The sequence below is a fragment of the Cucurbita moschata genome, unplaced genomic scaffold (assembly GCF_002738365.1).
Source record: "Cucurbita moschata cultivar Rifu unplaced genomic scaffold, Cmos_1.0 Cmo_Scf00003, whole genome shotgun sequence".
NCBI lineage: Eukaryota > Viridiplantae > Streptophyta > Magnoliopsida > Cucurbitales > Cucurbitaceae > Cucurbita > Cucurbita moschata.
The window spans coordinates 4617475-4639205 of record NW_019268519.1 but is presented as its reverse complement, the minus strand read 5'-3'; the positions used below and the strand labels follow the sequence as shown (position 1 = coordinate 4639205).

General features: G+C 35.2%; 1 protein-coding gene and 1 pseudogene across 2 annotated transcripts; both read right to left on the bottom strand.

Moving 5' to 3' along the window:
- Nucleotides 1-3504: 3504 nt before the first annotated feature.
- On the bottom strand, nucleotides 3505-12972 carry LOC111434268 (annotated as a pseudogene).
- Nucleotides 12973-14778: 1806 nt separating this feature from the next.
- LOC111436516 (pentatricopeptide repeat-containing protein At1g62350) lies at nucleotides 14779-19029 on the bottom strand. Of its 2 annotated transcripts, XM_023074281.1 has the most exons (3): nucleotides 18578-19029; nucleotides 15833-16266; nucleotides 14779-15306 (listed from the first exon to the last, which is right to left on the bottom strand). In XM_023074281.1, the coding sequence occupies exons 1-2, from the start codon at nucleotides 18929-18931 to the stop codon at nucleotides 15853-15855; spliced, it is 768 nt and encodes a 255-aa protein (XP_022930049.1). In that variant the 5' UTR covers nucleotides 18932-19029; the 3' UTR covers nucleotides 14779-15306; nucleotides 15833-15852. The 2 variants fall into 2 exon arrangements, with proteins under 2 accessions (XP_022930049.1, XP_022930047.1); XM_023074279.1 differs by lacking the exon at nucleotides 14779-15306 and having other exon boundaries at nucleotides 15596-16266.
- Between the last annotated feature and the right edge of the window lie 2702 nt (nucleotides 19030-21731).

Sequence of the window (21731 nt, the reverse complement as noted above, 5' to 3'; positions counted from 1 at the left end):
AGGTATCATCAGAATCAATGCCATACTGCTGTTTAAACCCCTTAGCAACCAGGCATACTTTGTAGCAATCAATAGAGTCATTTGACTTTTGCTTGAGTTTGAAAACCCATTTGCAATCAATAACATTAAGACCAGCACGAGGAGGAACTAAGTGCCATGTCTTATTTTTTAGAAGTGCCTGAAATTCATCATTCATTGCTTGACGCTAAAGAGGATGCTCCATAGCAATAATATGTGAAGTAGGTTCAGAGGCAGAAGACCGAACTACAGAATATGTTACTGTTCCATCTGTACGCACCTTGGGTTTCTTGATATTGTGCTTCAATCGAGTACCATACGGATGAGTAGCAGGTACAGGATCCACAATTGAGGGGACAGCTGTACCAGCCGTTGCGAGGGGAGCAACCGGTGCTACAACAGTCGGTTGACCAGCGGCTGAGGATCCGACCGGGCATTGTGCAATACCATTTGTTGGCGGAGGATTCGAGGCCCCAATCATTGGCTAAAAATCCAACGCCGATTCGCGCGACAGCGACGCGGAGGATTGCGGCGGCAATTCCAAAGCTGATGTGGGCACCAGATTTTCTGCATCCAAAGAGTTAGTAGGTACATATATATGCATATGATCATTATCCAAATTAGTACTGCTACTACCCAAGTGCAAGGTGCACAAATCAGGGGCATTGTGCATCGGCTGCATGGTTGGGGAAGAATTGGGTGGGGCTCTCTTGAACGGAAAAACATTCTCATCAAATATGACGTCTCTAGAAATATAGACACGGCCAGAATCGGTGTCAAGACACTTATACCCTTTATGTAAAGAACTATAGCTTAGAAAGACACATTCCTTGGATCGAAAAGAAAGCTTTTGTTTGTTATAAGGGCGAAAATGAGGCCAACAAGCACACCAAAAAACTTTTAATAAGGAGTAAGCTTGGCAGGTCAGGTGCCCAGGTCTGACGTCTCTAGAAATACCCAGGTCAACACTAGCAGCGGTTGAGGAAGGGACCAGCTTGGCAGGTGTGGCAATGGTGCCATCGAGGTAGCCCATAAGCTTCGTACTCCGTAGGTAGGGGAGGAGCTGGGTGTCACAGTCATGCTCGTCCAAGGCGTGTTGGCCCATGGCCGCATGCCCATGACAAGTCAAACCCTTTATGTCTTTCCATGTTCTAGTGTTTTACATTTGTATTTCTAGGAAGTATGACGTTTCGGAAAAATCATGTCTAGGTCTACCAGACATGAAATGCCTCAAAATATACGATAGGGGGATATGACTAGTTGTCAACTTCTCCCTACCAATAGTTATATACTGTGAGCCGTTGTTGTTACTCTCTTGCTTGCATATATAACGTCTAATGTACGATAGGGGGATATGACTAGTTGTCAACTTCTCCCTACCAATAGTTATATACTGTGAGCCGTTGTTGTTACTCTTTTGCTTGCATATATAACGTCTAATGTACGATAGGGGGATATGACTAGTTGTCAATTCTCCCTACCAATAGTTATATATTGTGAGCCATTGTTGTTACTCTCTTGCTTGCATATATAACGTCTCTTTCAAAATCTCTCTTTCGAAAATCTCTCTGCCCTCGTTTTCTAAAACTTTCTTCTTAAACTGAGGCTAGAGGCTCGAGCACTTGGCCGTAGGCGACGTAAGAACGAATTGGCTTAGCTCACTTGTTGTTGGAAAGTGAGTGCCGCACAATCGCAAGTCCGCTGCCATCAAGAGTGCGATTGTGACACTAGGCGCGCCATATGATGAAGTTGTTTTTGGTGAGACGGATTGTGACAGCGTGGTGAAGAGGATTGAGCCAAAGGTCGACGCCATGGTAGTTGAGATCGTGTTGGAGACGGTGGATGGGGAGGAGGAAGAAGATATGGTAGACATTGTTAATGAATAAACCTTCGCTCTGATACCATTTTAGATTGAATGGCACTATGATGGGTCGCGACCTCATGTATTTATAGATGTATAATGAGATTACATAACAAACATGAAATCATAGATTCTCCTTGATTCATGGTAACAAACCATGAAATCATAGATTCTCCTTTATTCATGGTAACAAACCAGGAAATCATAGATCCTTTATTCATGGTAACAAACCAGAAAATCATAGATCCTTGATTCATGGTAACAAACCAGGAAATCATAGATTCTCCTTGATTCATGGTAACAAACCAGGAAATCATAGATCCTTGATTCATGGTAACACACCAGGAAATCATAGATTCTCCTTGATTCATGGTAACAAACCATGAAATCATAGATTCTCCTTTATTCATGGTAACAAACCAGGAAATCATAGATCCTTCATTCAGGGTAACAAACCAGGAAATCATAGATCCTTGATTCATGGTAACAAACCAGGAAATCATAGATTCTCCTTGATTCATGGTAACAAACCAGGAAATCATAGATTCTCCTTGATTCATGGTAACAAACCAGGAAATCATAGATTCTCTTGATTCATGGTAACAAACCAGGAAATCATAGATTCTCTTGATTCATGCTAACAAACCAAGAAATCATAGATTCTCCTTGATTCATGGTAACAAACCTGGAAATCATAGATTCTCCTTGATTCATGGTAACAAACCTGGAAATCATAGATTCTCCTTGATTCTTAACAAACCAATAAATCAATACTATATACAAATACGATCTAGTCTACGTTTAACAACAAGAAGAAACAAGAACATTTTAGAAGAAAAAACAATGCACAAACATGATTGAAAAATGGAATTGACTTGCTTAAGGACTTGATGCATAATTCAGTTATTGCAAAGAATGAGGATTCTGTTGCCCTCTGCACCTTATTAAGGTTGAGTTCACATATCTTTTGGTTTAAACACATTTTAGAAGTTGTTTTAATTAAAATACTAAGTATGGTTGGTTGCACCATATCTAAACGACCCTACAACTTTTTGAATGACTTCCCAAGCATTTATTAAAAAATGTTTTTCAAATAAATTTTCCTTTTTTAGTTACCAACATTCTAGTTTTAAAGAAGACACTTCTAACCATCCAAAAAATTTAAGAATGCCATCTCTTCTCCCCACCGTGGTTCAAAGGGAAGTGACATGGGTTCAAGACTATAGTGCATGAAAAAGAGTGGTTTAATAAGACTAAAAATATTTAGGCTGCTTATTGCACTTCACATTGTTAAAAAGAAGGATGAATTATAAAAATCAGAGAGCAAATGTGGAGTCATACTTGTTCCCAAGAAGAAATCGTCCACTGCTGAGTGTGATCCTGTCTCTGAAACCCAACTCTTTGTACCTCTGATCCCTTTCCTAAAATAACCAAAACCAAGCTCGTTATGTGATTTGAAACGTACAAGAAAAAAAAAAAAGAGAGAGATAGTAATACTAATAAAGGATGAAGAACATAAAATAATTAGCCGTAGGCTAGACCTTTAAAAATGAATATAACGAGCTTGGTTTTGGTATGTTTATATATGTAACAACAAACATGATTAGTGCAACAATGTGCCCTATCTAATTAAAAAAGTGAAATGGTATGTTTATATATGCTTGTTTGAAGGACAGAGAGAATTGTCCAAATGCAATGTATGCCTGACCTAGAGGAAATGATGAATAGTATCTAAATTTCAACACTACAATACGAGTTTCGAGGGGGAAAACCTTTCTGGTATCATCCTCATATATTTTCTTATACTTGAATTCAACATCGGACATGGAACCACTTTCGAGATCCTCTCCATGCTGAAGTACATAATTGAAGTTATTGAAAGAAGCAAACAAATAAAAAGCGACAGGGTAGGAGCAAATGAAGCCCTGTTTTAAAAGATGACAAACTTGAGTACCTTCTTCGATCCCCTGGACACTACTTTTTCATGATTGTAATACTGGACATAACGAATCTTTCCATACAATTTGACGTTATCAGCTTTTGTCTTTTCGAGCTCAACTGTAAGCTGTCCTACCTTCTCCTTCAATTGTCTTAATTCCTAATGTATCAGTAGAAATATTATATTGCAGGATATGTCATCTCAACTAAAAGAAATGTCTAATCCTAATAAAATAAAATATACATTGCCAATAAACACAAACGAAGCACACCTCTTCTGCCTCATGTAAGCGTGTCCTAAAACGGTCCCTCTGACTACAAATTACTTTTAGCATTGAGCTTTGATCTTGATCCAATGGGAAATGTTTTCGATCTACATTCTGACATGCAAATGGCCATACACATTAGGACTACCAATTGAAAAGGAGAAAATTATATAACTTGAACAATATAATATAGTCAAGATATGACAATAATAGCCAACATCACATATTCGTCAGTAAACATAGACAAATATGGACATGCAAAGTAATCTAATATACCAGATAAAGCACTTTTTTGTTTTCAGTCATTTCTCTTTTCTGTTGGCCTAACCCTAACCAAGATATTAGAGTTCTATAAAGTTCACAACTGTTTTTGGGGGATACCAGATCAAGTACAGTAAGGAGATACCTTATATAGCATCCTCTTACAGTGCTTGATCGATAGATAAATGTATTACGTCAAAACAAGAAAGTTCACAACGCAGGGGTCTACTGCCACTTCGAGGAGACAGGTTGCTTGCCTCCCAAACAACAATCCCACAAAATAATCAATTACCAGTTAATCCAGAGCCCAAAACATATATACATATATATATCAAACTAACATCTACGGAGAGGGTGAATTTTCTAATCTACCCCTCAACATAAATTGGGAACCTAACATATTCATCATGCGTGGCAAAGTAACAAGTGGAATTTAGTTATCAACAATAGGGCAAACTGGGATAGTTTGCTAGGACCAATAATGCTCGTCAATGCAACTAGTAAAATGTGATCAAGGTCTTCACTTGCTTTGCACAAAGAATGCATACATGAGGGTCGAGGAGTAAGTTTTAGACATCCTCAAACAGTAACTAAGCTCTTATAAGGACCGCAGAAAGGGACTGAAACTATATTCAATTTTGAGAACATCTTGGAAACCTTGGGCCTAATTAGGCTCTTATTCACTGATATATTTTCATTTGTGATCTAATTTTACATTTCAATGAAATGGTTTCGGTTTCAAATTAAAAGAAAATCAATAACCATTTCATTCTGTTTTTAATTTTCCGCTTCTTGTGCTTTCTTTTTTCGTTCTGGTTTCTTATTCTTTAATTTTTATTAGAAAAAAGAAATGGGAAATGGAAGGAACGACCCCCAGTTTGCTAAAAAAAAAATCATTTTGTTGACTGCAAAGTACAGACGAGGTCAATATTGCAACTTGCAACTTCTAAATAGAAGAAAATGAAACCACGAGTTACATTCTGGTGTGACATACCATTAGTTAAAGCATTGGATTTCAAAGACCGCAAGAGGATGAAGAAAGATAAAGAATACCTCTAGAAAGCTCACTCCTTGCCTCAGAAAGATTCCAGTCATCAAATAAACTGCCCTTTTGGTCCTTGGAGTTATACCCCTGCTTTAAAAGAAACACCATTAAAAGTTGACAATCATAGCTCTGAAGGATTATCAAATTTCAAAACAATACACGTGCATGCAGATGCTATTTAAACTGGCTGTCAGCAGTATATAGGCAAATAACCACTTACACATATGCTTAACTTATATTTCTTTCGGATAAATCAAATTCAACTTTCTTGACCCAAATAAAGAACATCCTCTTTTGTGGTAAGAAAACAAATTTGGACATGGGATTATTTATCATTTTGAAAAGAAATGTTACATCCCTGCTCACTATAGATGTTTCCAAATAGATACATCATTTTGAAAACTATAATATATTAAAAACAGAAATATGAACCATAGTAGAAATTTCTGCTAGCCAAAGATCGGAACCTTTAATATGTCTTCTTCCAACTTTTGAATCAACTTCTGTTGTTCAGCAACCTTTTCTGTGAGTTCAGCTCTCTTGCTTTCAGCTGTATCCAACAAAGATGTTTTTTCTGAAAGTTTAACCTAGAAAAGACATAAGAATCACATGAAAAAATATGAGAGAAATCGTTTCTTTCTACCTACCAATGATTTTTAAAAAAAAAAATATACAGGACCAGCTTTCAAGAATGTTCCTGCCAGCAGGTCATGCCATATGTCCACACCCATTTGAACATGTAAAACGAGAGAAAATATCAAATAGCCATGAAATATAGGCATTTTACCTTATACTGTGTAAGCTCATGTTCCATTTTTCGGTTCTTATCAAGAAGAAGAGATTCCATTTTGCTCATCTCTTTCCCCACTGGTGGCAACCTCCCAATCTTCAGCCTCAATTGAATTATAACCTACAGCCTGGGTATGCATGTAAAGTTATTCACAGATGAAGGAATACACTACACATGTTACCAAGCCAAGCAAATTCATCAGAGGAAGACTTTGGTGGCATAAAACCTGAACAATTTTTTAAGATGACTTAAAAAATATAATATTCATGATTGTAGGACTCATGTGATCATACAAATCTTTTATATTATTATGTTAAAGATCGGAAAGATGCAATGACATTCAAACATTTAGCAACAATAGTTTGACTGAAATTATTACAACATATCATGTTTTATATGGAACAATTGTGTTCTCTATAATCAAAAGCACTTTATACATGAGCTATGCGAAAAGTAAGATTCAACAAAACAATATTTTTTATAAACAGAGAAAAAGGGGATTTCTGAATTAAGAGATGAAAATATAACATGCCCTCACACAGATAAATAAGTTCTCCATCTAAAGTGAGAGTGAGAGAGAGAACAAATTGTTGAGGAACTATCGCACATAATTCACAACACATTTATGATTGAATAGACCACTAGAGAAACGAATGAACCACCAGAAAAATGGCCATCAGAAGAATCAATCCAACTGGCACTGCGTAATGAGCAAGTCCTTGAGGGGACAAAGAATCAAAGTGCAGAGGAACCTCACTACAAAATCAAAGTGCAGAGGAACCTCGCTACACTATGAAATAAAATATAATTCATTCCTTCATACCTAAACTATGTGCCACAGACAATTTAGAATTTCGAGAGAGTAAGGTAGATAATATTTCTATCATAAAAAAGCTAGATAAGTTACTTGCAAAATCTTCACTTTTTTCGCAGATCATCAACCATTTTTTCTGTTGGTCTCGCTTGAAGCTCTCTCTTCATCTCATCAATAGCAGCTTCCTGGCTTACAAACAATGAAAGTTGTAATGTTGAGGCTAATTGGTCATTGGCATATTCAAAGTAAAATAGTGCATTGGACCTGGTGATTGATAACATAGACTTGGTGACAATTTTAAGTAAGCAACTTTGTCCATATGAATGCAAAGAGAATTTATCTCATCTTAATCCATTAGATGTTAACTGCTTATTGTTGAAGTAGAATTGAGATTGATACTGACCTTTTCATTTATCAAGGCATTCAGATTCTTGATCTCAATAATATGTTGTTCTCGTTCACTTGATAAAGTTGTCTCAATTTCGTGCAGTTCCATGTTTACCAAGGAATTACTCTGTTCTTTTTGAAAAAATTATAACAGGTCAAATAATCAGAAATACTGTTAGAATACACTATATTTAGGACTGCATACTTCTTGGAAAGAAACGTTGTAGCAAACAAAAAATAAATGTACAGGATTGTTTCAGAATAATCTAAACAGAATAGATTATAGGATATCTATCCAGTCAACATGAACCAGAAGAGAGTAATTTTTCAGACTAACACATACTGCCTTCATCGAAGTATTGTTATTGTTAAATTGGATAAGAGCCATATTTCTTTTTAAAATATGTATTAGCCTAAAGGGAAAGCATATCATTCTGTGCTGCATTGGTTTATACAGTAGGTAATGAAGATAGAGTTTTACTATAACCGATGCGCTAATAAGTTGTCAAGAAATAATAAAAAAAAAAAAAAACTCCAATTAGTGATTTCTGTGCATCGAAAGCCACAAACTTCAGAAGCATCCCTTCACTTATGGTTCCTTTTGTGCCTAGGGAATAACTGCTTTATTTGTTTAGTCTCAGCCGGGTTCATCAATCAGTTTTTAATGCAAATATTGTGTGCTATCACCCCTTCAAATCCAATGGCTAAAATAAGCAGTCACTAATTTTGTTTGTTTGGATAGAGAGAATTCATAGGACTTTGAAGATAATTCTAGGGGCTTGGAGGAAGTTTAAGATTCACCAGACTTCTCAGTTCTTCTGGGTGTAACTTAAATAAGTTCTTTTACAATTGTAATACTTCGTTTTATCAATGCCAAGTGGAGTACTCGCTGGCATGGCAAACTCCTTTGCCTTCGTACAAGTTGATGTCTCATCTGACTATGCTTCCTTTTATTCTCTAGGATATAATGCCCTTTTCATTTCCTATATACATATCAGTAAATAGCTCATATGAAGACTTCGAATAATGTTCACTTCCAAGTGATGTTCTGGAGTCTATTATATTTTTTATTTAAATAATAATTCAGACCCATGAATAAAAGAAGAATAGTGAATCACTGAAAAGATACAATCCACTTCTAACTATCCTACAATTTTCTTTCAATTTTTGGTATCATAGGAGAGTGGATAGTGCGTTTTGGTTTCATCTTTGAGGATTTTGATTTAATAAACAGTACTAAAAGCACAGCAAAAAGATTGTGCCCAAAAGCCAGCGAAAAGTAGCTCCTGTAGATTTTTGAGGATTTGGAATCAACAAGGGAAGTAAATTAGTTTAATTGAAATCAAGACATTGAATATCAACAAAAAGAACATTTAAAATATATAAGGTGGTTCCTGTGCAGAAAAAATAATAATAAACAGCGTGAAGAAAACATCGAGAAATCTTTCATCAACATATTAATGTACAGATGCTATAGTAGTAATACTTCACCTTTTCTTATTGCCAGTGTCGTCATTTGCTGACTGTAACTGGGAGCGCAGAAGTCTCTGGGTATTCCATGCAAAAATAAAAAGTATCAAACATGGAGGCAGCATTGTGACACGTAAATATCAAAAATCAATATGTATTAAACCCTCGAGATAACTCTCCTCCTGCATCCACCCTCTCACATTGTCCAAAGAACAAATCAGCAAGTAGAAGCTAAGCTATATAGTAGTTTGTTCATTTGACGGGTGCTATTTGATGGTTCAATCGTGAAATATCTTGTTCTACGTGCTGAGTGCCCCCACCACCACCACAAAAGGGAGAAACAAGAAGTTAAAAAAAACCATACACGTGCAAATTCTTGAAGAAACTTAGGCACAGTTTTTACACATTGTTCCTTCATACACTAATGCAAAATCAAGTTTACTAAAAACTTGTAGCCGTCTTCCCTTTCCTACAAAAAAGGGAAATATGGAATCTAATGGAAAGACTTGTTGATAAATGATAATTAATATGAAAAACTTTTTTCTCTAACAGAATTACTGATAATAAATCCTTTAGATGGAGAATGTAGAGAAAGAAAACCTTTTCCCTTTCGAGGCTAAGAAACCATGTTTGAGCCCTCTCAACTTCATCCATTAAGAGAGTGACCTCCGACTGTTTTGCCGCCCTCTCATCGTTTTAAAATATCAATGGAGTAATAATTAATATCTTCAGTCGATGGACACTGAGGTGCAATGGTTTTTTAGAGCCTAAGTACAAGTTTAATTCAACAAAGGTAGGATATGGGGATTTGATCTTTCAACCTCATATCAATTACCTTTCGCGAAATGCAACTTAAATGCAGTAAGACATAAAATAAATAATACAAAATAAATTAATACATCAAAGTCTTAATATTACAAAACAAAGCTGAAGGAAAGTATAAGAGATGAGAACTTTATTTAAGAGATTGCCAGTGTTTTTGGTTAAATATGCAATCTAAACCATATACTACAAACATGCACATTCACCTGATTGAGCACGAAGTTCAAACAATTGACTCTGGGCACGTTCATGTAGCTTTTTTTGAAACACTTTCTTGTTCACGTCTTAGTTGATCTTGTAACAATCTCTCCCTAAACATTATTAAAAAAAAATCACAGTTTAATACAAGGTAAGGTTTAAAAAAGAAAGTTTACCATCAATGACTGAGAACGAGGCACTACCATAAAAAAACCCAATGTAACTTGAGATTATTTTTCCACATATGACCCAAAAATGAAGAAAATATTAAATTATTAAGGATCTATACTCAGTATTCTTTGCTTCAATTTTTAACATCAATATCAATATGGAAGATAGTTTAGTTTGATATTGGCTCGGTACAAAATTTAGAAAGTACGAACAATCATAGAAATTTCCTTCTTCTTCTTCTTCTTCTTTTTTTTTTTTTTTCCTAAATGGGAAAAAGAAATCAATTCTCGATGTATGATATCGATACAAAATAATGTCCTATCATAGAATAATTGCAATAATAGTAAGAATAAAAATAAATCTGCTCCATTGTGACAAGAGGGAATCATAGAAGCTTTTCCTTTATTAGATACTAACAAAACTAAGAACATTTTAATTTGATAGAATTTTCTATTTGAGTTTAAGAAGAAAATCTATGTATCCCCACAAAACTATTTCATCATATCTAATCGATATTGCCATTTACATTCTAAATATCTCATATATACACTTGTTCAATTCCATTAACCCTACAGGAAAGGTACCTTTCTTTTATTGCATCTAATGCCTTCTGGTTTTCTTCTGCCAGACTGCGTTGCTTGATATCCACAATTTCCTTAATTTTCTCCTCCATCTAGACAACTAAAATAAGATTAACAGATGAAACGAGGAAGAGTGTAATGATTAACTACCTAATTTTTCCAGTGACCAATTTTAATTCTCTAAAATCAAGATTTGTTTGTATAATTTGAATGTGCTAGTCCTATTCAATTTCTTAATATATTTTTTACTGCATGAATCGGCTTGGTTGTTCTGCTAATTCCGTTTTCAATATGAAGAATACCAGGTGGAAGGTTTACTACTAGAATATTACTCTCTCAAGACTGACTAGCAGTATTAGTGACATGAACCAAGGGACCTCCACCAAGCTCAAAGTGTCCAACAATGGAATTGTGTCTAAACCTAAACCTTCGGTTGGTCAAAATTGATTTGAAGGTGTTGTGGTTTGGAAATTGATGAGAGAATATTCAATCCATTCCATAGTGTTATCGTATCATTTAGTTATATGGAAAAATGTCAATGTACTATTATCATCATTCATCACAGCATACAAAAAAAAAAATGTAACCTGTTGCTCCAATTGCCGATTGCGCTCTTCCAAGTTTTCTAATTGTGGCCTGCTGATTCTTTAAATGTGTTGCTTCAGTTCTAAACTCCTCAAGCTCAACTTTCATTTTCTTGTTCTTAGATTCTAATTCAGACAATTTCAAATCTTGTTCCTGCAAAGAGAACGTTGTGCAGCAAAATCTTTAAAAGATGACTAATAGCATAAAGCAACAGGGTTTAATACAAAACATATCAATATGGTTCTTCATTTCCATTACCCCATTGAGACGCAAGAAGACAGTGAATTCAGACTTCACGTGATCGTTCATAAGTTCAGTATATATTTATGGATTAGTGAATACAGAACATGGAGAAACTTTTCTGAAACATTCCACATTGTTCATCCTAGTACTTCGATATTTCTTCCTTTTTTTCTTTTGTCATAATATATTTCACACCCTACCAAATTTGAAGGCTCACATCTGATTGTACAACAAAAATATTTTCAAAGAGGTTCCATACTATTAAGTAGCATTAAAGTATAATGAAGAAGAAAAATGTTCACAAGTTCAAATCACTGATGCTGCTTAAATGCAACACCCATGTGAATGTATTTGGCACTTACACCAATTGAAGCAAGAGCAGGATAAGGATCAGGAGCCTCATAAAGTTTCTGATAGATGTTAAGAAAAGAATTTTCTCCAAATTTTGCCCTCTTCGTGAGATTGTCAACTTCCTCTTGGTAATTTTTAAGTAGAGAATTAAACAAGTTCAATTTATCCACTGGTGAAGCCTTCTTGAAATCTGTCAGAGTTCTCTGTTAAAATCATTTTAAAACTGTAGCAAAGATATTTTCAGAGGAAAAATAGTAAGAATAACAGAAGGGGACATGAGCAACAACCTCTTGTACTTTCAGCAAGCTTCCGACGATTTTTCTGGCTATTTTCTTGGTTTTCAGCTATCCTAAGTCCTTGTTCATCCAATGCACTTTTCTCCTCCTCTAAATCAAACTCTGCAAATAGGAAACCAGTGACCATTTTGTGTTAGAAGAGGGTAAATTTTTCAAGGCAGTCTTAAATCAAACAGACAGCAATTGATAGTCTTATTGGAACTTCATATCCAAAGGCACAAAATGCCTTTGATATTCGTTAGTACCATTTAACTCAACGATTCGCATTGCAACATACTACCTTTCTCCAATGGACAAGAACCTCTCAGTATAAAAATTCTAGTCTTCTTAAATAAAATTGAGCTCAAAATTCAAACTAACGCATAGAAATTGAATGCCCCTGCTGTGAATCAGAACATAACATAGAACACGTAATTTTCTTAAGCTAGTTAATAATGAAGTCCAAACCCACCAATAAGCGCAAGAATTGAGAGAGAACCCGATTTACAATTAGACTATTACCTTTCCAGAAACTGGAAACGACGGAGACGGGAGAAGAGGACGAGGAAGAGTCCGGCGGTTTATCCCTATCGGATCCACCTTGCGGAGACTCCATGTTTGGGAAGGCGTAATTCAGATATGGCCGCTCAGCGAGTTCAAGAGTGCGATCACTTTCAAAAACTAGAATCACAGAGCTTCTACAGTAATTGTGAGATAGATTTAGAGATCAAGGAAGTAATGCAGAAATCCGGGGAGCTTCAACACTTCTGGTATGGCGAATTGGACGTCTCATTCTTCTTCTTCTGTGTGAATTTGGAGAAGTGAATCTGTGAATGTGCATTGCAATGCAATGCAAGGAATATCAACCAAGTTCGTTGGCCAACGGCTCTCTACTGTGTGAATGGCATCAGCAAGACCAACGGCTCTCTACTGGGCCAAAACCTTGTGCTGCTCGGACCAATATATCAGCTCAAGCAACGGTTCTTGGAAAATTATAAAAAAAATTAATACGAATAACAGCGTCATTCCTGAAAACTAATTAATAATTCTATTTTTAATGAAAAAATAAATAAGTAAACCAAAGATGTTCCTAAATTGACATTTTTTTTTTTTTGGTAGTGTCAACACGAAAATACAGTTACAACTCAACCCTTTCACATTTGTAACTAATGTGTAGTGCTGTCGTTAAGCAGGCCGGCCGAAAGGACACCAAATGCCTAAACAAGACAAAAATCTACTTTCTTTCTACTTAACACAAACTTTCCGATCTTCCCTCTAGCACACGGGGATCAGCCCTACGCACCGAGGACAAAGCGTAGAGGTCCCTTTAGCTTGTTGTACCAGAGTGGTTCATTGTCAAAAGAATAACAATGGGTTGTAGCCTTTCTTATAAATGGATCGTTGGGCTTTCTCGTCTAAAGACAGGGGTGAGCATTTTCACACCAGAAAGTGATACATTATGACTTGTATATGTTTATATTTAAATTTTAAAAAAACAACCCGACAACTAAATCCTTGAAAATAGAAAGTAGGGCTTAGGTTGAGTTGTGAACTATTTTCGAGTTGCTAAACACAATTAAACCTTAATCTCGTTTCTTTTTTAAAAAGTAAGTTTTTCCTTTTATTTTAAAGTTTTATATGTAGTTCGATTTTAAATTATTTTTTATTATCTCAAAAATTTATGATTTATTGAGTGTATACATTTGCTTTATGATTAATGTTCTTCGTGTGTATTTCAATTTTTTATTTATTATTTTTTTTTTTTTATCAATGGTAACCTCATGCTACAACTCGAGCATGTATATTGAACAATTACTAAACGTTTTGATGTTTCAAAAATCGAATATGAGAAATAGAAAATAAGAATTCAAAGTCAAAATGAGTTTCCAGTTAACTATTGGTCGTATTCAATTAAGAGAACCATAATAGGTAGGAAAAAAAAAACATAAAAAAAAAATATATATAATAAAATCTATTTTTTATGTTTTTTTTTTTTTGAATTTTACTTTTAATGGTGTATCACAAGCATATTGAAAATAGATTTGGTATATTAGTGGTATAATTTAGTATATCAATTATATGACGTCTACATTTTATATTTTGTATTTAAATGACCAAATATAAATATAAAGTATTCTAAATATATTATTGATATATATGTTGATACACAATTAAGATAAAATTAGAAAATAATAAGGAAAAAGTTATATATTTTATATTTACAAATTGGAAAATATAGTTTTTTTCTAATATTGCAACTGTCATTAATTCATATAGCTAATATTCTATATAAAATATTATTGGTAGAATGTCACTTATTATTCATTTACAGTATTAACTTCGGTGCTTATAAATTAATAAGCTTTATTAAATATTTACAAAAAGAATAAAGTTCGATTAAATAATTATTGTCTTTTACTTTTAAAAAAATTAAGTTTATAAATACTAATTATATTTTTATGATTTTCTTGTTTCGTCGTCTATGGTCTTAAAAACTAAGTCAAATTTTAAAAACCTATTTAAATTTGTTATCAAATCGGACCTAAGTAAATCGTTTTTCCTTTCAAATTATAATTTCTAAAACTTACATCTTCTATGTAAGATAGAATCGAAGAAGAGAAAAAAAAGTAGAGGAAAGAAAGTAAGAGGTACCCATAAATGAACTCGATCTGTTGTGAATCTGAAACATAAAAATAGTAATAAGTCTGCAAGTGGAAGTACCCATAAATGAACTCGATCCACTCTGAATCTAAAACATAAAAACGGAAGATAGGAAGTGTGCAAGGAAGAGGAAACCATAAATGAACTCAATCCACTCTGAATTGAAAACATAAAAACGGTAGACAAGAAGCCTACAGGGGCGACCTGAGAACACATATCACGAGACACTTACTAAGTGCAACGACATGTGGTCTCCGGCAGCCCCAGCAGGATTCTTCTACCTCTAATCGCTTCTTCAATCTTGGTTCGCTCTCCATGCCCATGTGTTTTTATAGAAGATGGATGGGGGAGGGGAAGCTTTTAGTTTGAGTACTACACCCTAAACTTGGGAAGGAAAATATGTACTACACTTCCTTTCTTCCTCTTGAGAAAATCTGTAGTACATTCCTTTACTTTGTACTTAGCTCTCCTTTCATCCTCATTGTACTGCTTTACTTCATTTCTCGTGTACTATCATTGCTCTCTTTGCTCTCTTATCCTCCGACCTATATAGTATTCATAATTGCCCTCTGTTTAAGAAAATTGTATAAAACAGCTTAGATTTTCATGTTTTCTATCTAATTTCATTCAAATTTTACCCAAATTGAAAAGTTATATTGTATTAAAAATGTAAAATTTCATAAAAAGTACAAATATGGCAAAAATGAGCAATGCTTTGAGACTGTATCAATCAGCAAAAGGATCACCGAACATAGTAGACGGGCGAGTATCCTATCGAGCGATTACATGATCCCAACCTGTTGTTAAACTACAAGTTTGTTTCCGACCTTTCACAGACAAGGAGATTTCTCAAGTTTAAAAGCGACTCACAAACTTAATAAACACACAATTGGATTTAGTGTTGCTAAACCCCCTAACTTTTTGACTTCGTATCTAATAGTAGAATGTATATTTTGTATCTAAAAGAAAGTTTAGAATCTTATTAGGCACTTTTAAAGTTCACGGACCAACTCGATGCAATACCTAATGGATTTTTTTTAGTTTAAAAACCTATTAAATGCAACTGTAAGTATAAAAAGACAACAAAGAAGCTACCGTATCAGCCATTTCCTCGATCATTTTACACTCTTGCACATACCTTCATCTTCCTCAAACAAGTCTTCAGGTGGGTCATAAACGATCATATCAGGGAAAAGCTCCAAGAAGTCATCTTTAACTTGTTCTCTCAATTCTGGGTATGGAACGAGCCCTTTCAAAATGACACGAAAAGGTAAAGATAATGGCCTATCAGGAGATTGCCTCATTTCACGATATATGTCCATGGCCTCCGAGGGCATTGCATTATCCAAGTATGCCCGCATGATATCTCCAAAAGTATGCTGATCAAATAGTACTCCCTCTCCCTTTAGATCCTCCCAAACTTGCTTCGTTTCTTCCACCCTTTTATTTTTCGCAAGCATCATGAGCATGTCCCTATAAAAGAACATGTCGGGACGGTACCATACTTCTTTACGAACCACGTTATACAACTGAAGGGGCAAGAAAGGGTCAACAAAGCAATCAATGGGTGTAAAAGCAAAGGTTTCTATCAACTTAAGAAGGGGCAATTTTAAAAAAAATATAAATGATGCCTTTGTAAAGTAACAAACTACAAGAGTTGGAGAATGTTATTCTCCAAGACAATAGAGTAGATTACCAAGACAAGAACAGAGTAAATTTTTTAGGATATAAGGTCCTAGGCATGCATCATTTTAAAAGAAATCTAAAAACAAACACCAAATTGTTTCCGACCATCTAATATTTTCAAACTTGTCGTTCAATATCTCTTCAACACAAAAGGGCAATAAAGTAAGCATCAGTAGATTTTATTTATTTATTATACTTAAAGGTACATAAGTGGATTTTATTTGTTAAAGTACTTTACTATCACTAAAGGAGACATACGCGCCTAGTTATGTAATTCATCTTATGTCATGGAGGATTTCATCCCCAATGAATAATATAATACTAGAATTTCTGTTTCTAATATATATCACTCATGGAATTCAAGCCTCGCCTCCAGACAAACAAAGGACCACTATTATAGTGTACGTTGTATATGAAAAAAGGCTAGCATATTCCAGTTTTTCTCTGCCAAAAGTAATCGTCCTCCTGATCCTATGACATCCAATAGTTAGGAAACTTGCAGTCTGAAAAAGGGCAATAATATGAAGCTCCCTATGCAGTTTGGTGGTCTTGGTCTTGGACTCTTGGCAATCTAAAAGAGAGAAACTTCTCTTTCTTGGTTTCTGGACATGGAGATTTTTAAACAAAAAATCCTCTATTGAGAGGATGATTATTGCTAGCACATATGTTTCAGATCAGATATTGGAGCCTAAATCTAATTTAGCTAACAGAAATAGAGTTCGTGTCCATAATGGCAAGAATACTCTACTTTGGAGAACATTAGGAAAGTTGATTCACCTCTTTCGTCTCTATTCTCCAGACTCTGCTTCCTCTCCTCAAAGGAGGTCCTCATTCATCAATGATGGAATTTTACCTCCTCATTTTTGGATCTTGGCTTCCAAAGAAAATCTTAATGACAAATTAACTCTTGAATAACTATATATATCTAATGGAGTTGATCCCCCACTTCTCCCAAAGATCTAGTAGTTATTTTTGGTTTTGGCTTTGCAAAAATTCTTCGTCAAATGCATTAGGCTCCAAGTAGGAATATTGCCAATACTGTTTTTCTAATAAGACGTTACAAAGCTTTAAGCTCCGTGCATCCAACTCCGTGCATTCAACTGATCTGTAGGACGTATAATGAGCTATCTTCAAGACTAATCCCAAGCTAACTGAGGCTTATAAGAAGTGGGCATATTTATCAATAAGCATACAATGTTAAGGGAAGAATTCTGGAGCTTCCCCTCTCTCCCACAAGAATCTCACACAAAATCATTACGCAAAAAGATATCCCTTCAGCTCTCTCCTGCACTCTACATACATAAACTCACTGCCCACTCATTTAAAGCTTCCTTTGGACCATTTCTAACAAACTTGTAACAACTTCCTTTTCCCCACTCTATTTCCTCATATGCCTTCTCTTTTATACATATTTAATAGGAGTCTATCACTACCCGACCCAAAGAGCCACCCTATCCTCGAGGCATAATTCAAGACATTGAGTGGCAATTTGAGTACTTCGAACTTGAAATCATCATTGGTGGCTTATGCTATTGGCTATATCAGTCAATACAAGCGGCAATATCGTCGTTCACGGCCATAGTCTCAACTAACCTGTTGGGATTCAGCCTACTTTTTTGAAATCGTCCTTTAAGATTATATTTCCTACACACCCAACCAGTTGAGGGAACTATTCCTACCCTGATCTCGATGTATGAAACTTTTCTCCATTTCGCAAGTCCATAGGCTGCCTAAGGCTAGCACAGCAAGTGTTCCTAATTCTATTTGACCTAAATGATGGTTTGCAAGCTATAGTGGGCTATCTATATTCTCCATCAATACTTCCACAACGTTCACCATAACTAAACCTCTTCAAAATGCAATCATCAAATACTTGGGAAATTTTCCTACGGTGAATAAAAATCGAAGAAAAGCATATCCAATCCGAAAATGCCACAGTTCGACAAAATTCAAGATTATTCCTATATAAGTAATGCATCCAAACAACAAAATTCTTAATGAACTCAACACGTTACAGCAATATATTGATCGAATTCACGTTTCGCCGATGGAGCTTCAGAGAGAACCTTTCAACTTTATCTCCCTAGAAATTCAATGTATGTCATGGAAGGCAGGACAAGACAGATAGATTGAGAGAGCAAAAAGAGGGCATACCTTCATGCACAGAAAGACCTGGTTCTGCCTCTGAAGCTCGACGAGAACCGCAACAAGATCGGACTTGAGCAAGCGAGAGACATGGGAGGAAATGAATCGGTCGAGACGAATGAGATTGGACTGAATCCTCTTGAGCTCTTTGACTACAATCAACCCCTCCTTGCCCATTTCCTTCTTCCTCCTCCATATCGAGAGGCTAGGGCTCGAAGCGGAGCCAGTGATGAAGCGCAACAGCAATTGTTGCTGTGGCCGATGGTGTTCGAAGAACGTGCAATGGGTCAATCGATATACATGGATCGTGGAAGTGGCACTGTTTGAGAATCTGCGAAGAAGATTTGGAGCAAATCGCAGCATCAAACTTCTGGAGGAACCTGGAAGCGATTCAGCCACAGCTATGCTCCCGTCGAAAGTGAAACTCAAAAGAACTGGCCGGGGTTCGAATGCTCGAAGCGACAAAGAGTGGTTTTTTTGTTTTTTTAATTGTAAAATAGTTTTAAAAGAGTTTTAAAAGTATTCCTATTAGTTTAATTAGCTAACAAATAAATAAATAAATAATCAATATAATTTTTATTAATAGTATAAAACATTATAATAATTTCAATAATATTTTATAATTAAATATCACTAAATTCATTGCGTTAACGACATTAGCGTATAATTTCCGAGATTTGCCACATTAATTATATAATAATGTTTTAGGTGGTGAGTCTTTTTAATATTAAATTTGAATTTGTAAAATTTTTATTTAAAAAAAAAAAATCTTTTAAGTCGAGTTTCGATTCTCTATCCAACATTAATTTGTTAAAGTCCATTAAAAAAACAACAAAATGAATAATAATATTTAATTTGTTCGGCCGAGTATCTAAAGTACCATTCTACCTATGAGTACGATGTCATAAATAACTCGAGAAATAATAAAATATTATTATTTCTTAAATTCACGTTAACGTTAACCAAAACACGAATACCCAAAATCAAGTTAATAACATTTTATCGATGGTAATAAATAATTTTGTTAAACATTATTTTTCATCTGTAGCTATTTTTCTTGTTCTTAAGCAAGTTCTCAAAAGGATTTGGCTCAATCCATGATTTATTTTGTCTTTCGATTCATTCTCGATTGTCTCACGAAATATATCGATCTACTAGTTATTTTATAATCGAGAAGTATGTATCCACAACCCTAATGTCTACACAAATTATGTATATGGATCAGTAGAAAACGTGCAAAAGTTATTTTTGTCTCGATCATCTTATGAGTCTTTTTCTTTTTGCGTATCAGATCGCCTTGGAGAAATAACATAAAATGAAAAGGAAAATAAAATAAATAAATGTTTTATGACATCAGCAAAAGGTAATCCAACGACGCAGATGAATGCAATTTTTATATAATTTGTACAAAAAAATAAAAAAATTTAAACCGCGGCAGCCTTAGTAGAGAGTGAGAAATAGTGAGTATTATTGCAATAATAATGAAACAGCGGTAACATTGTTCTTTACAGCTGGATCGTGCACAATACGAAATCCTCTGCTACCAATATATGTAGTAATAATAATCATAATAATAGTAATAATTTCTGTTGCATTTAAATGACTTTATAATATAATTCTCAAATAAACGCCCAGTCAATTGGATCCCGACCCTGTCCCACGCCACTCGATGCTTAGCTATTATCGATTCCCAAAATGTCTTTGGTTGATTCTTCGTATCTGATCCACGATATGAACGTTAGTGCTGCTATTGGCTACCCGTATGGACGTTCCACACTCCTGTTTGAAGGCGCTAAAGGATAGGAGAATACAGAGTAATGATTTCCGCTAACAAAAAGAAATATAATCTCTATATGTAATGCCCCAAATCTACCTCTAGTAGATATTGTATTTTTTGGGCTTTCCCTTTTGGGCTTTCCCTCAAGACTTTAAAAGGTGTATGCTAGAGGAAGGTTTCCACACCCTTACAAATGGTATTAGAGCCAAACATTAGATGATGTATCAGTCTTCTCGCTGTTCCCCGAAGGGGGGTAGACATGAGGCGATGTACTCGTAAGAACGCTGGTCCCATAGGGGGGCGATTTTGGGAACGGTCCCACATCAATTTGAGAAAAAAAAGAGTGTTAGCGAGGACGCTGGGCACCGAAAGGGGTGGATTGTGATGTCTCACGTTGGTTGGGGGAGAAGAACAAGCCACTATTTATAAGAGTGTGGAAACTCTTCCCTAGCTTATGCGTTTTAAAGCCTTGAAGGGAAGCCCGAAAGTGAAAGTCCAAAGAAGACAATATCTGCTAGGACGTTACACTATATCCAACTAATTACAACTGGCAAATATTTTGAGACGAGAATATGAATAATTTTATATTTACTTTTTCTTAGAATTTCTAGGTGAAAATTTTAATAACTAAAACTGTTTAGCTAGAGATAAAAGAAACGGTAAAAAAAAAGGCTTACCTTTTTAAAAAGAAATCATTAAATTAAATAATAAAAAAGGTGTGAGAAAACCTAGGCGACAGGTAATAAGAACCGTAAAAGACAAAACGTCAAGGTAACTTTATCGCGTTGTAAACGAATTGGACAAGGATTCCAGAGCGGCATCCGACCGGCCACCGGCCAAGCCAGTAGAAATTGCTCCGTCTCCGTGTGGGAGGCTTCTCCCTCACGCTCTCGTGCCCAAAGGTAACTCACCGAAACGTCGTTTTTCATCCCTTCGGCGACTGGGCCCCACGCAGATTTTCTCTTTGTCGTGAATCTCACCCGCCATAGTCCCGCGCGTTGTTTTTTTTTTAGCCACTTCTATTTTTTCTTTTAATAATTAGCTCTTTTTATCTAGTGCGGTGGTAATCCCGTGCATTTCGGTAGTACACTTATTTATAACAGAGCCAGTAATATTATGCCACGTCATTGAATTATTTTCTTTTAGGACTGCTAGCCTTTTTAGCCATTAAATGAACCAAGTGCACGGTTTGACCAAAGCACGGGATTAAATTAAATTGATATTTCGACTCGTTGGTTTTTATTATTTTATTATTTTCTATTTTTTTTATATGCACGTCATCTTGTTTGGTTTATTTATTTTTAAAATCTCTGTTCCGTTTATAATAATAACAATAACAATAATAAATAAAAGACAGCAACGACCCAACGAAAATAAATAAATAAA